This window comes from Poecile atricapillus, chromosome 22 (genome assembly GCF_030490865.1).
Source record: "Poecile atricapillus isolate bPoeAtr1 chromosome 22, bPoeAtr1.hap1, whole genome shotgun sequence".
In the NCBI taxonomy this organism is placed as follows: Eukaryota; Metazoa; Chordata; class Aves; order Passeriformes; family Paridae; genus Poecile; species Poecile atricapillus.
The window spans coordinates 5,907,142-5,922,154 of NC_081270.1; the positions used below are offsets into that span (position 1 = coordinate 5,907,142).

Consider the following 15,013-nt stretch of genomic DNA (forward strand, 5'->3'; position numbering starts at 1 on the left):
ATGCCTTCATGGCCCAAGTGGGATGGGCTCTCCTCTGAGGAAAAAACTAGTCAGAAATTGTTGAAATGCTAAAATTGTAACCAGCATAGAGTTCATGCTTGTAGCCAAGGTTATTTTTGTGGGGCTGATATTATACCTGAGAGCCTCTGGGCCAATTTTTTATTGCATGCTATAACTGGAAGTTTTTATGCAACACTGGAGATTATTAATAATAGCTCTCTCTGCTAGAGCAGAGAGTGGAATCTAGAATGTGATGTTACTGTTAAACATTACAGCCCTGCTTTAACATTCACCACAAAATTTATCACCAAATACTTGAAACAGAGACTTTACACTTTCTGCTGGCTTCTGAAATGAGAATCTAATGCTCTGATCCAAAGGAAAACATATGGTTTATTATGTGGTATTCTTTTGAGTCCAGGGAGTCTGCTGTGTCTGTGTTGTATCTGGAGGGTCAGGTGTGCTTTTTTAGCATGGGGCAATTCTGAAGCAATATGAGCTGGAGGTAACAATGAGCTTGTTTTTAACCTGCCTTTTGTCTTTGCCATTTGTCCAGGCTTTGGCCCATAAGACCCTTGTCCTGCTCTTGGGAGTAGATCCCTCTCGACAGCTGGATCACCCACTACCAACAGTCCATCCCCAAGTGACCTACGCGTACATGAAGCACATGTGGAAGAGCGCCCGGAAGGTACAGGAGAACACACTGCTCTGTTTCACTGCTCAGGTTTTGTGCAATGCCATACATGTTAGCTCTTCGTGTTCCCCACACAACAAAGGCAAGGCTGGAGGTTTTACTTTTGCTCCCCTAAAAGAGAGCTACTAATTCCTTTCCTTATTACTATTCAGATCGTAAGCTTTTTATTTCCTTTAAAACTGTGTAAGGCAGGGAGGACATGGCCCTAATTTTATTTCATATATGGATAGATTATTTTTGCTGAATCAGTAGCTTATACCCAAAAGATGCAGCCAAGATTAATGGTCAATAGTAGCTCTTTGGTCCTGTGTAGGTTTGCTACTTACTTTTCATCCAGCATTCTGATTGCTGAGTCTCTACACTGTACCTAGGGTCAGGGTTACGTACTGAAAGAGGGAAGTAAATGGGGGTTTATTATCAGTTTTAGAAGTGTCCTGAATAGTTTGCACTTAGTTGCTGAGCAGAATTGATTTTTACTAAAGAGATCATCAGAAATTCCTAACTGAAAGACAGCTGAAAAGTTCGTGGAGTTTTGTCATGGGAACAATTTGGCTCCAGAGAGCTCAGGGTGAATGTTTTTGACATTGCAACACAGGGAGAATTTACATAATCAAATCCAATAAGCTCCAGACTGAATAAGTTATCTTTTTTTTTAATATACATTAAAGCCTCCATTTATCCTCATATTCTGCCACATCTTTTTTATTTTTCCTCCCTTTGGGATTGCCAGCACTGGAGCAGAGCCATTGCTGTGGGAACATGATTAACTATTAACTATTCTTTATTTGAATTAAAAAGGCAGAAGGAGCTGTTACTGAGGCCCTGTTCTGTTGGCTCTGTAAAACAGTGAAATTGCCTCTTACCAGCTTCAGTAAATGACCCCAGAAGTGTGTGGGGTCTGTGTGAGGGAAATTGTATTTTGCAGTGTTTGACTTGTGCTCAAGAAATAGATGGACATGGTGCAGGACCCTGGGGCAGTGCTGGAAAGCAGAATGAGAGAAGGCACAAAGATTGAGAGGGTGGGAGAACACGTCCAAAATTAACAGTTGCAATAATAAGTGAAGCCCATGAAGATGGGGGGAAACTGATGCCAAAATAGATAAATAATACATAGTTACAGCTGGTGATGTGTGTAGTTTTACATAACTGTGTGTTCACTTGGTTTGGTGTCCTAAGTAATAAGCTGCTGATGTGGGCTGGTAAGGTGGGAAGTGACCATTTTTTTCTAGCTCAGCAGTTCAAGGTTCCTTTGTTGACCTAAAATGTTTTCAGTACTGCTGTTTTGGCACTTGTCAAATCCAGCAGGAAAGAAGCTGGCATCTAGAAGGAAACCAGCCTTACAGCACTTGCAGAGCTCCACCACAGTCTTTTCTTAAACAACAGATAAAAGTGGATAAGTAAACCCTATTACATTTCTTCTAACAAGGAGCCTTTGCCAGCAGCTGCATTCTGAGCCATATCCCATAGGAAGGATACATATAAATTTAGGAATTCAGTTGTTCTTGAAGACTTATTGCTTTCAGTCTTAAGTGCTCCATCTGTCAGTTTATGGTGATCAGTTTTCAGTATTAATGGAAGCTGAAGAGCAGATTGTTGGGTGTGTCTCTAGATATGAGAGGGGCACATAATAAAAAGATAACATTCTGTGTTGATACTGTTAGGCAATATATTTTGTCTGTTTTTAATAGATGTCTAGCACAACTAATTGTAAGATTATTATTTACCCCTCCACCCCATTCCCTTCTGTCTAGGTTGCCAGTTATGAAGTGCATCACATGAATGTTATGAGTATGATCCTTTCTTTTATTTTACCCTTTTTCCTCACCACTGAGGTGTGCATGCTGACTTTTGAACAGGATAGATGAGGCATTTGAGCTCAGGTGGCTCTTGTCTCTAACATAGCTCATTCCTATATACAAAGAAGTAAATTAGACTTCAAACAGCATATTCTGCAATTCCTAACCTGAAATGACCTTGCAGATTGCAGGAGCTTTATTCTTAATTCTTTCCAGTGAAGCATGCATACTTTTTTCTTAAATTTTTATTCTTGGGTTTTCCTACCCCAGAATTCTTTCCAAGGAATTTTTAAAAGATTTTTTTCCCCTCAGAATTTGGTAGTGCAAGTTGCTTTAGCACTGCTGCCCTGTGTAATAATCTGGCAAAGGAGTAATGCACATTCGTACTTCTTCAATAAGAAGGAGAAACCTAGACTTTAATTTGTTGAAACAAGTCAAAGTTAATGTCCCATGGTGTGTACTTCAAGCCTAGCCAAAGCTGAAAGGTAGGAGAGAAGAGGAAGCTGCAAATTTTCCTTCAGGCATTATTTTCTCAAATAGTTTATTTGTTGTTGTGGTTGGGGTTTTTTTGTTTGGTTTGATTTTGTTTTGGTTTTTTGTCTGGCCTTAGCATATTATAGGTAGGCTCTGTGATCATGTCTGTTCAGTATTGTCCTGGTCAGATATGGTTTGTAGGCTATAAACATTTGATGGTTGCAATAGCCAGACTTAGTTCATGCTCAGGTGCAAACTGGATCTCTCTGTGTCTCACACTGTGTGGGCAGTAACAGGACATTCTCTGCTGCTGAAGTTTTCTCCCTGTACAGGTGACTTCGTTGCTTTGGCAGGGTTGAGTTCTTGTACATCAGAGCATGGTGTTAACTTGTGTTGTGGTCAGTCATACCTTTGGCTCTCTCTATGACAGTGAAGGTGTGCCTGGCATCAGAAGGATGCAGTTACTTGTTCCTCAGTTTAGCAATTTCAAAGACAACAATAATCTCCAACTTCTTCATTTATTTGGACATTTTTAAAGTGTAAAGTGATCTTAGAGGGATTCAGTGACTGAAAAGCTTTGAAAGAAAACCACGTATTTTTATTTCTGTGGAAATGATTTCTACATTGTCTTTCTCCCTTGAGAAGTTAAGCCCTGTGGTGCTCACTGCCTCCATCATCCCTTTGCAGATTGATGCATTCCAGCACATGCAGCACTTTGTGCAGACCATGCAGCAGCAGGCGCAGCACGCCATCGCCACCGAGGACCAGCAGCACAAACAGGAGCTCCACAAGCTCATGGCACGGTCAGCACAGGCTCCTGGGGCACCCTTTAGCTCTAGACTGAAACTGAAGGCTTTCCTGAGGTGCAGGGTGACACATTTCAGACAAAGCTCATGCTTGGATTAAAAGAACGGGATTTCTCATTTAGCTGCTTTGGTATTACATTCTTATCTACCATGTAATGTTCACTAAATGTTCCTGGGACACATCAGCCTAAACAAGCTTCTATTTGTTGCTGGTGCCTGGTTGTATTTTTCCAGCACTGTGGCTCACTGGCAGAAGGCAGAGAGCTCAGCATGTCTGTTTCTTTGCTTTTCAGGAGATTCAGTCACTAGGAAAAGAAACACTTCCCACACGCCTGGCACATCTGTATTAAGTACACAGGCTGCCAAGCACAACAGCAAGGCTTTGGGCAGTAGGTGCCCAGCATGTGATGGTCTCTTATAATACTGTTGCATTAAAAACCCTTTCTCCATTTTTCTCTGTGGATCTGTAGGTGCCAGATCTGGGTTTTTTTCAGTTTAAATTAAAAACTGCATAGTGCTTTCTATTGAAGGTTTGCTTTTTTTGAAGGGAGGCATGCACTAAATTTGCTTTTATGAGGATGGGAACCCTTGGTAACACCGTTGTCTTACTTTCTTAGTGACTATAATGGAAAACAAATTAATAATGATTTGCATATAATATTTGTCTTGCACAATGCTTTCTGGAAAACTCAGAATACAGAAAGGACAGCCACATAACTGTGGCATTTAAAGCCTTCTGAAGGAGCAAAGTATTAAGTTTTGCGCAAACCTTGACAACTCCACCCTACTGCAGTAAAAATATGTTGTTTTTCCTTTCCTCTAGGAGGGAATGACTTAATGGGGTTCTGGCTGGGGGAAGAACAGTTCCTCTGTGTTTCCATTGTCTGTCAGTGTTCTCCCCAGAAGGCTCATTCACATGGTGTTCAGTACAGCTCACCAGCACACATGTATGAATTTTATCAGCACAGACCGATGAAGTCTTTTGATGTTGCTGTTACCTACTTCTTACATTTATTTTATAACTCATATAGATGAGGAAAATAATAGATCCCCACCTTTCCTCTTAAATTAAACCTTCAACTAGTTAGTTCCACACTACAAGCAAGACGGAGGTATTTTGAATTATGCATCCAGACTGCAGGAGAGGTTTCCTGACTGGATTCACCACATGGAATGTCTTTTAGACTCCAGATAGCAAGTTCACCTTTTAATCCAGAGGCTTTGTTTTCATTTTAGGTTTTGAATCAATAATCCCTTTATTTAACCAGGTGTTTCCTGAAACTGGGTGAGTGGCAGCTGAACCTGCAAGGCATCAATGAGAGCACCATCCCCAAAGTCTTGCAATACTACAGTGCTGCAACAGAGCATGATCGCAACTGGTACAAGGTCATTACACAAAAGCTTCCAGATAAATTTTATCAAGTCCAATACTACAGCAAAGGAAGGTTTTCATTGGAAGATGAACTGTCTGCCTTGTTAGTGTCAGTAGGATTAAAGAAACCAAAACAGAACCGAAAAACAGAGAAAGTGGCCCAAGGCAGCCATGAGATTCTTGTTTAGAATTTTACTTGGTTGGTAAAACTAGGCCACAATTCAGTTTCTGTTCTTGCTTTTGGGACTCTCTCCTGTTGTCAGTTAGCAATGAAGGAGAAAGAAAATGGAAAAATTTAACTTATTCTCAGTCAGTATACTTGAACAAGGAAAGCAGCCCTGTTGCTAATTCTCCAAAGAGCCTTTGATTTCAGGGTTGTGATATTTCAATCAGTATTTAATGCCATATCTTCTCTGGGGCAGCCATTTCCTGTATTTTTCCCTATTACACATCCCCAAGTCGTAACATACTAATTTTCATTTTAGCCTTTGAAAAATGAAGGTATATGCAAATATAATTTAATTTTTTGGTACAGAGCTCATTTGCTTTAATATTCGAAAGGGAGTTCCCAGCCAAGAACTCAACATGATATTATTTAAGATAATAAGACAGTTCAAGTTACAAGCAATTAGAGAAATCAAAGCATCAACAACAGTCTGCAGGGTATTACTTACTGCTGTTGTTTGCAGACACAGAAAGGTGGGATTATATCTAACAATTAGAAAGTGCCTGTTACAGAAAGGAGTCATGTTCCTTCTAACTTCTGTTCTCTCCTGTTGGCAGGCCTGGCATGCCTGGGCAGTAATGAACTTTGAAGCAGTGCTTCACTATAAACATCAAAACCAGGCCAGAGATGAGAAGAAGAAACTCCGTCACGCGAGCGGAGCCAGCATCACCAGCGCTAACACTGAGGGCAGCAACAGTGAGAGCGATGCAGAGAGCACTGAGAACAGCCCCATCCCATCCCCAGTGCAGAAAAAAGTCACTGAGGTACCCTCTTTCCTCCCTCTTCATGTTGTGAGATTGGTACTTACTGCTTAGACACAGAAAAATTTTATGGGCTAAATTAATGCAAGTGATTATTAGCTGTGACCTAAAGTGGAGACTGAAGTGGCTGTCGTAGGTGATACAGAGCATTAACAAATTCTGCTCTTTAGGCCCTTCATGGAAGACTCTGAGGAATCTCTTTCATTTACCAGGTATAGTAAGGTGGTGGTTTTTAGGCTGCTTTGTTGTCCATAGCTTTGTAAACAAGCTGAAGTATAAAATCACTTCACAGTATTTTCCCTGCCAGGCTGAAAGACTTTTGTGTAGTCAAGCAAATCATAAAATTCTAGGAGCAACATGTCCTGTGAAGAGTAGGAGCAGAAGTCATTTCCAATGGGGATTAGGTCTACATTTCCACATTTTTCTTCCTCTTTCCCCTTGAGTTAAGGATTCATGTGGGCTGATGTGCTTGCATAGAACTAATGCAGCAATTTTCATTCCAAAAGGATTTATCCAAGACCCTCTTGATGTACACAGTCCCTGCTGTCCAGGGTTTCTTCCGATCCATTTCTCTGTCTCGAGGAAACAACCTACAAGACACTCTAAGGTACATAATAAAGCACATAGTAAATGAAATCCAGGTGATAAGAGCATATGGTTTCAGATTAGGTAGAGCACATTTCTGCTCTTTTTTGTTATGGTTGAATTAAGTGAATGCTTCAGTCCAGGCTAATTTTTGTTAGATGGATTATCCCTGCTGTCTGAGGGTTCTGGGAAGAAAAGTTGCTTGCAAATGTGGGTATTTGTCTGTTTGTTTGTTTGGGGTTTTTGTGATGGGGTTTTATTTGTTGGTTGGTTGGTAGTTTTTGTTTCGTTTTGGTTGTGTGTTGGTTTATTTGTTCCTAACAAAAGTATTTCTCTTTTTCAGAGTCCTTACTCTGTGGTTTGACTATGGTCATTGGCCTGATGTGAATGAAGCTTTGGTAGAAGGAGTCAAGGCAATCCAAATAGACACTTGGCTGCAGGTAAATAACACAAAGGGAAATCCCAGTTCTAGGGGTAGTTGGGGATTTGCTGCATGATATCCATTATGATCTCTTGCTAAACAATCCTCTGTAGGTGAGTGCTGAGAGCAGTGTGCAGAACAGTCTGTAACAGATTCAACAAGCATCTTGAACAGAAAAATGAGAAATGTTTCTGTATTTATATGCAAATTAGGGCATATTAATGAGAAAGAATGAAAATTCTTGAATTAAAGATGACATACATTCAGTGGTGATCAGGTGTAAAACAACACTGTCCTGCTCTGATGTAGTTCACAATGTGTTTCAGGATTGCTTTGTAGAATGATTCTTGTAATTTAATTTTAAAAATACTTTATTTCCTATTTAAGCATTATACTTCAAGATGCATCTTTCCATAGTAGGATCCTGTAAGAGTTTTGCACAGAACACTTGTGATCTCATTGTGCTGTTGTACATTTCAGTTTGGAACCTTGTGTTACCCTCTGACCAACTCAAAAATGACTGATGGGCTTCTCTGTCTCCTTTAGAGGCTGTGAGGCCTCTAGGAGAGGGCAGAGCAGCTGGTGCACTGAACTTATGAGATGACAGGAGAGTTTCTTTTCCTTTTCCTTAGGTAATCCCACAGCTCATTGCCAGAATTGACACCCCTCGACCTCTGGTAGGACGTCTCATCCATCAGCTGCTCACGGACATTGGTCGGTACCACCCCCAGGTAAGCGTCTGCTTAGAGCAGAAATTTTTACAGGTGTCAGATGCCTGCACAGGAAGTCACAGCAAGTGATGACAGTGAGGATGGGGACAATTTCTGTTGCTGCTGCTGCTTTCACCTCAGCACTGTTCACATAAAAATGGGAAAGAGGTGAATGAGCCATGCAGCCTGGGAAGGACTCTGTCCAATGTAATTTAATGCCTGCTAGGTAGTGCAGATCACCTTAAATGTCTTTTTGTGACTACTAAGAACCTACCTCACAGGTTTTATCTGAATTTCTTTCCACAGGTTTTATCTGAGTTTCTTTCCACAGGTTTTATCTGAATTTCTTTCCACAGTGTGGAACGTCACAAATTCTTAAAACCTATTTTTGTTCTTCCAGTTTGAAAGAGGCTCTCAATGTCATTGTGCTATTCAGTCAATTAAAGTCTTGACAGCCTTTTGGATCAGGAAACTTTCAGTAGTAAATTCCTATCACCACTTTCCAGAAGAGAACTTGCTTCCTTCTGTTTATCCCTAAGGCTGCTATTCATTAATGCTTAATTAATTATTTAAATTTACGTAGCTTCTCTGTGGGGTTCTAAAATATTATTGGTTACTGTCCCTTGCAGGCTTTGATCTATCCTTTGACTGTAGCTTCTAAATCTACGACCACTGCTCGGCACAATGCTGCAAATAAGATCTTGAAAAACATGTGTGAGCACAGCAACACTCTGGTGCAGCAGGCAATGATGGTGAGTGCTCAGTGCAGCATAAAGTGTGTTATGTTGGATAGATGTCAGTTATAATAAGACAAAAAGACTATTCATTGTTGATTCTGTTCAGGTACAGTTAATTCTGGGTATTTGCAACTGGTAGAAGTTACAGTATTAGTGTAATTTCCAGAGAATGCTTTCATTCTAAAATAATTCACACACTGAGTTTTTGTGTTTCCTTATGAATAAATTTAGAGAAGAAATACATGAAAAACCTTTGTTCCATAAAGAGGTGGTTTTGCTTAGTGGAAAGTAGAAATAAAACTTACTGAGCTTAGCATGGAAAGAATAATGCAATTAATTTGATACAGATTTTTATGAATAAATGAAAAATAATGCTTTCAGGCCAAGCATGAAAATGAAATGTAGAAAATTTCAAAGGTAACAAATAAGGTGAGAAAAGCCTGGTCAGCTTCTTACAGAAAAAAATGTACTGTCATTGTGATAGTTCTTGTGGCTCCCTCTGGCTGCCAGGAACAAATATTTCATAATATCAGAGAAGAAGGGAGTTTTGCAGTTTTGAATCGGGACACAGTGCCAGGGATTTCTTTAGGCATTCAATCTTTTTTTTTCTGTCCTAAAACAGGTGAGTGAAGAGCTAATTCGTGTGGCCATCCTATGGCATGAGATGTGGCATGAAGGGTTGGAAGAAGCATCTCGTCTGTATTTTGGAGAAAGAAATGTAAAGGGAATGTTTGAGGTGCTGGAACCACTTCATGCAATGATGGAGCGAGGGCCTCAGACTTTAAAGGAGACATCCTTCAATCAGGTATCAGCTGTTCTTCAGGACAGCCCTCTGCCCCAGATGTGTTACAAGAACCTTTGCCATTTAACACAAAAAGTGAATCTCTTGGGACTCATTATGTTATTTCACTATTTCATTATTGACATTTATCTTCAGATCTGTGTCACTATTGGTGACTATAAGAGGCCATGGTAGTCCAAATTGCCCTGGAGTCTTAGATTGGCAGGATGTCTGATAGGGACTGGAAAACTGCTCTGCAGTGAATTATTCTGCTTTGTTCACAGTGAGCACTAGCACAGATAACAGAGAATTAACTGAGCTTGTAAGCCTACTGTTAAAGGGTGATTCTAAGCATTCAGTCGCCTCCTATAGTGAAGTCTATTTGTGAGCAATGTTGTTTGATAAATTCAATGCAAATCTTGGATCCAGTAATTTCTGGATCTTTAATTCTCATTTACTATAAAAATGTGAGATAAGTATTTGTAGTGCAATTTGAAAAGAGACTCTGATGCTCTTTGTAGGTGTAAGTGCTCTCCACCTGTTACACTACAGTCTGTTGAAATTCTTTTTTCTGTTGTTTTAATCCCTAGGCCTATGGCAGAGATCTCATGGAAGCTCAAGAGTGGTGCAGGAAGTATATGAAATCAGGAAATGTCAAAGACCTAACTCAGGCTTGGGATCTCTACTATCACGTGTTCCGACGTATCTCAAAGCAGCTGCCACAGGTGAGGGCGGAGATTCAGATCTTTTGTCAATACCAACCTTTGCTTTATGTTTTCTGGTTATTCAAAACATACTAATTCAGTATTCTGGAAATAACTGCATAGGGTTTGCTGCAAATTTGGTGTTTATGCAGCACTTCCTGCAAGTACCTGAAGTATTGGTCACTGCCTGAACTGTTTTAGGTCCCTTGACAGCATGAACTCTTCAGATGCTTCTGTTAGACTGAACTGAAATCCTAAGGTCTTGTATTTCTTTTGGTTTGGTAGCTCACTTCTTTGGAACTACAGTACGTGTCACCAAAACTCTTAATGTGCCGGGATCTGGAACTGGCAGTGCCAGGAACGTACGACCCCAACCAGCCCATCATCCGGATTCAGTCCATCGCACCCTCGCTGCAGGTCATCACCTCCAAGCAGCGGCCCAGGAAATTGACATTAATGGGTAAGAGAGAGCAGTTTTCACTTAGTTATTCCTGTATTTAAACAGTTGTTGCTCTTAAGTCAAACTATGTATTTACCTTGTAAAACCTCTCTAACCTTTCCTTTCAGGTGAGGTTTTTCTTAGCCGGTCTGACTGCCACACTTTTTTGGGTACATGTGTGTTTACTCATGTGTTTTTTCAATGAATATAAACTTTTGTGCACTAATTCTTTTGCAGGAAGCAACGGGCATGAGTTTGTATTCCTTCTGAAAGGTCATGAAGACCTTCGCCAAGATGAAAGAGTGATGCAGCTTTTTGGGTTGGTCAACACTCTGCTAGCAAATGACCCAACTTCTCTTCGTAAAAACCTCAGGTGTGTGCTCTGGGTAATCACTGAAAGTGCTTGTGCATATGTGACTCTTTACAGCTTTGCAAGTAAACCTTGGCACAAGCAGTTGTTTTGTGAAGAAATGGCAAATCTTGGAACTAAGTTATAAAGAGTATTTATAGAATTCAAACATGGAGAAAATGTATCTGAGGGGATTTTTTTGTTCTCTTTAATTGAAGTGCTATCTTGTAAATTGTTATGGGCTTTGAAGCAGTGCCTATTTCAAGACACCTTGTGCACTGCCTTATGAGCCTGAGAATGAGTTTTTGCCAAAGCTTTTTTTATTATAGTCACTAAATAGCTTGAAGAGTCACTGAGTGCAATTCTGCAGTGCCTTTCAAGCAAGAACACATCAAACATCATGTGCAAATAAGAGATCATTGTGGGTGACATAACATGTACCTTCTGAAAGCAGCCTTTCAGTGAAAACCATGTAAATTTTGAGTTTATCTGTAGATTATCTGGTAAAAATCTGTGCAAAATGGGTGTTTGAAGTCTGTTTGAAAAGACAAACAGAGCAACTATTGACAAGACAATTTGGACCAGAATCAGATTTAACAGTAGTTGTTTCAAGCATCTCAAAATCTAATAAGTTACAATATACGACAATTTGAGCTGTGATCTCCATTTTTTCCCCCATAGCATCCAGAGATATGCTGTTATTCCACTGTCTACAAATTCAGGCTTAATTGGCTGGGTGCCCCACTGTGACACGCTGCATGCACTCATCCGAGACTACAGGGAGAAGAAAAAGATCCTGCTCAACATCGAGCATCGCATCATGCTGAGGGTAAGGGGCAGAGCTGGCAGAGGGTTTGGGACATTCTTTTAGGACACCAGTGCCTTAATGAAGGAAAATGGTACAAGGCTTCTTCCTCTGCCTCTTCTCTGATTGATACAATAAATTAAAAAATAATAGATAAGAGTTATAGCTTGCCATATGTTTATTTGTTTCTCCTTTCCAGTTTTAGCAGTGACCACAAGTTGTTGCCATCTGGTGACTGATATGTGTTTGGAATTTTGCATGACTGTGATGTGTCTCATACAAGGTGCTGCTGGCATTGCAAACATTGTGTCTAAGCAGCAGGGCCAAAATTAGGCAGACTGGAGAAACTGAACACTACTAGAAAATTTGGAATTTCCTGCCAAAAAGGAAAGTGTGTGCCAGCCCAGAAGACTTGTTTGGATAATGGCTTTTGAAAAATACTTACCTATGCAGTTTTTTAGTTAAACAGGGGTGGTGAATACTGACTTTGGGGATACCAAATAATTTGCTGACCTATTTAAAAAGAATTCTTCAGTGTTGTGTGGTTATCTTGCTGTGTTTGAAACATCCTCGTCAGTCTACCAATAGTTTAAGTATAAACTCAATATGAAATTATATAAGATTACTGTGTTTCTCACATTACAGCCAGAGGCTACTGGAGGTGGCTTTAATTTGCTGAATATCACTTCTGAATTACAGATGGCTCCAGACTATGACCACCTGACTCTGATGCAGAAAGTAGAAGTATTTGAACATGCTGTCAATAACACAGCTGGGGATGACCTTGCCAAACTGCTGTGGTTGAAAAGTCCAAGCTCAGAGGTGAGATCAACACAAGTACTGGCAAACAGCAGAGTGTGTAATTATCTTCTCTGCAGAATGAGTGAGAGATGGAGTTTATTTATCCTGAACCCCAGCTGAATCACTGCAGGACACATATCCACACATGTATCCCCACACAAGGGGCTTCACAAGGCTCAGAGCAGAAGTGAAGTGCAAAGCACAAGACTGGAGATTTTAGTCTCCATATATATATATATAATGTTATATATTTTAGTCTCCATATAGACATGTATATTCTCTCTGCAGGGGAGAGAAAAGCAGGAGCCTCAGAATTTATTCTCTTAATAACTTAGACATCTAATTCAAGAGCACAAGGTGTTTAAACCCCCTCAAACTTACAGAGTACTGAACCTAAGCCTCTCACAGTTCTGCTTTGTGCAAAATGCAAATGGTTAATGCATCAGTTATAAACTGAAACATGCAACATACCTGCCTGGCTTTTTCTGTTTTATCTCCACTTGTAGGTATGGTTTGACAGAAGAACAAATTACACCCGTTCACTGGCTGTGATGTCAATGGTTGGGTACATTTTGGGCCTTGGGGACAGGTAAGTAAAGCTGCAAAGGTTTATTTTATTTAAAAGCACAGACTTTGAAGGCTATCAGTTCATTCCTTGAATCTGTTCTTGTGATAACATCTTCCATTGTGGTTACTGCTGAGTTGTAATGATATCATCATCTCTGAGCTCTTAATTATGCTGCTGTTATTCTGAGCACTGCAGGTGTGAGATGCAGTTTGTGTATCATGAGTACAAATAAGACTTTCTTCCTTTTCGAAATTAATACACATGGAACTACATTAAGGACCACAAGTTCTAATTTTGCCCTTTCACAGAATGGGAAACCTTTCTCCATCCATTTTATTAACATTATAACTTCCAAAATAGTTTGAAGACAAGGTATATTAGATTTAAAATCTGTAATGCAAAAACAGCTAAACCCTTAGAAGTTTTAGTCACAAGAACTCTTATTTCTGAACTTTAAAGTTTCTAACATGAAATTATAAACCTTTGAAAATGGAATTAAAACAAAATTGGAAGATGTAAGCATGAATACAGCACTGTAGTTTTGTTAGTCTGGATTAATTTTCTTCTCCCTTGATGGTAAAACAATCTGTTACTTCAAGTGCAGCATAATGCATTACATTTTTCTACACAAAAAAAAAATAAAAAGCATAAAACAAGCTGAAAAATTTATCCCAACTGAAAAATAAACATTCATATGCAAGATGATCATTCTTGTCCAGGAAGTTATTTGTCTTCCAAGGTGTGAAGATCTCTAACTCACGAGAGGTAATTACAAAAGTAATGTGACAGATGCACTGTCAGGAAGGTTTCCTGTTTGTCCTGAGATTGAAGATTTCAGACAAGCAAGCTGTCACTGGCTGTTCTTGTTCATGAAGATAAATATATTTTCAGACTGGAGCTGCTGTGATTCACTTTGGGTTTTTGTAATGGTCTGTCACCAATGGTCTGTTTTTTCTCTCACTCCTTCACCAAAGACACCCTTCCAATCTGATGTTAGACAGACTGAGTGGAAAGATCCTGCATATTGACTTTGGGGACTGCTTTGAGGTAAGTTTTTGTATTTGGACATGACATTTTCAATAATTCTCACATTTTCTGGTGGAACAGAAATTAATCTATGAGCCAAGACAAACTGACCTTGGAGTCTGTTCCTGGGCAAACCCTTGGACTCTCTTTTGAGCCTCTCTTTACCTGCAGGCAAGTTGAAAATAATAGACACTATATCTCAGAAGCATGTCTTTGGGATTAGCTGACTACTGGAACAAGCAAAGAAGTGTTAACATCACTTCCATGAAATTTCCTGGAGCAATTTAAGCTGCTGAGAGGCAGTCTGTGTTGCTGGGCACATGCTCGAGTTTTCCCTTTGCTATCAAGTTAATCATCTAGCTTCTCCCAGTAATTTGTGAAAACTGAGGAACGTAAAGCTGTGACTTTATTTACTTTATGTCCTATTTGGAATAAAATCTTCAAGATTGTAGCAAAAAGATCCCAGTACTTAATAACTTTTTAAAAGTAATTTAGCTATTAATTTACTTATTCTCCATCGTTATGTGTTTAGGTTGCAATGACAAGAGAAAAGTTCCCTGAGAAGATTCCATTTAGATTAACAAGGATGCTGACAAATGCTATGGAGGTAAGCATTCCCTCTGATTTGGAGTTGGACTGTTCCTAGGGAAAATGGCAACCATTTCTCAGTTTCTTCTGTATATTTTTGTTGTGGCTAAACTTTACCACTCCTTAAGAACCAGAGGTGTTAATATTTCAGCTTCATTTTCTGTGAGTTAAAATATCTCCTGTGATATCTGCAGTACATTACAGTGGAAAGCAACTTTTTAGTTAGAAAATAAACTACCCTGAAATTCCTCCAGTTTGTTAGGCCTTCCTTAGTCTCCCCATTTCAAATAGCTGTTTATATCAACCAGACAGAGTCAGTTGCATGGCACTTTACAAAGATCATCTTCATGGAGAGCTTCTTAGTTTGTAA

At 39.6% G+C, this 15,013-nt stretch overlaps 1 protein-coding gene across 3 annotated transcripts in view; it reads left to right on the plus strand.

The window, feature by feature from the left end:
• MTOR (mechanistic target of rapamycin kinase) overlaps window positions 1-15,013 on the plus strand; it is a 63,068-nt gene that overhangs the window by 44,849 nt on the left and 3,206 nt on the right. For all 3 annotated transcript variants that reach the window (XM_058855270.1, XM_058855272.1, XM_058855273.1), the window contains 17 exons: window positions 557-688; window positions 3,652-3,767; window positions 5,039-5,156; window positions 5,926-6,132; window positions 6,636-6,736; window positions 7,058-7,154; window positions 7,768-7,866; window positions 8,475-8,597; window positions 9,205-9,387; window positions 9,954-10,088; window positions 10,353-10,527; window positions 10,744-10,879; window positions 11,537-11,684; window positions 12,360-12,482; window positions 12,968-13,050; window positions 14,004-14,076; window positions 14,588-14,662. In XM_058855270.1, the coding sequence (XP_058711253.1) occupies window positions 557-688; window positions 3,652-3,767; window positions 5,039-5,156; window positions 5,926-6,132; window positions 6,636-6,736; window positions 7,058-7,154; window positions 7,768-7,866; window positions 8,475-8,597; window positions 9,205-9,387; window positions 9,954-10,088; window positions 10,353-10,527; window positions 10,744-10,879; window positions 11,537-11,684; window positions 12,360-12,482; window positions 12,968-13,050; window positions 14,004-14,076; window positions 14,588-14,662 (2,124 nt within the window). The remainder of the gene's footprint in view (window positions 1-556; window positions 689-3,651; window positions 3,768-5,038; window positions 5,157-5,925; window positions 6,133-6,635; window positions 6,737-7,057; window positions 7,155-7,767; window positions 7,867-8,474; window positions 8,598-9,204; window positions 9,388-9,953; window positions 10,089-10,352; window positions 10,528-10,743; window positions 10,880-11,536; window positions 11,685-12,359; window positions 12,483-12,967; window positions 13,051-14,003; window positions 14,077-14,587; window positions 14,663-15,013) is intronic.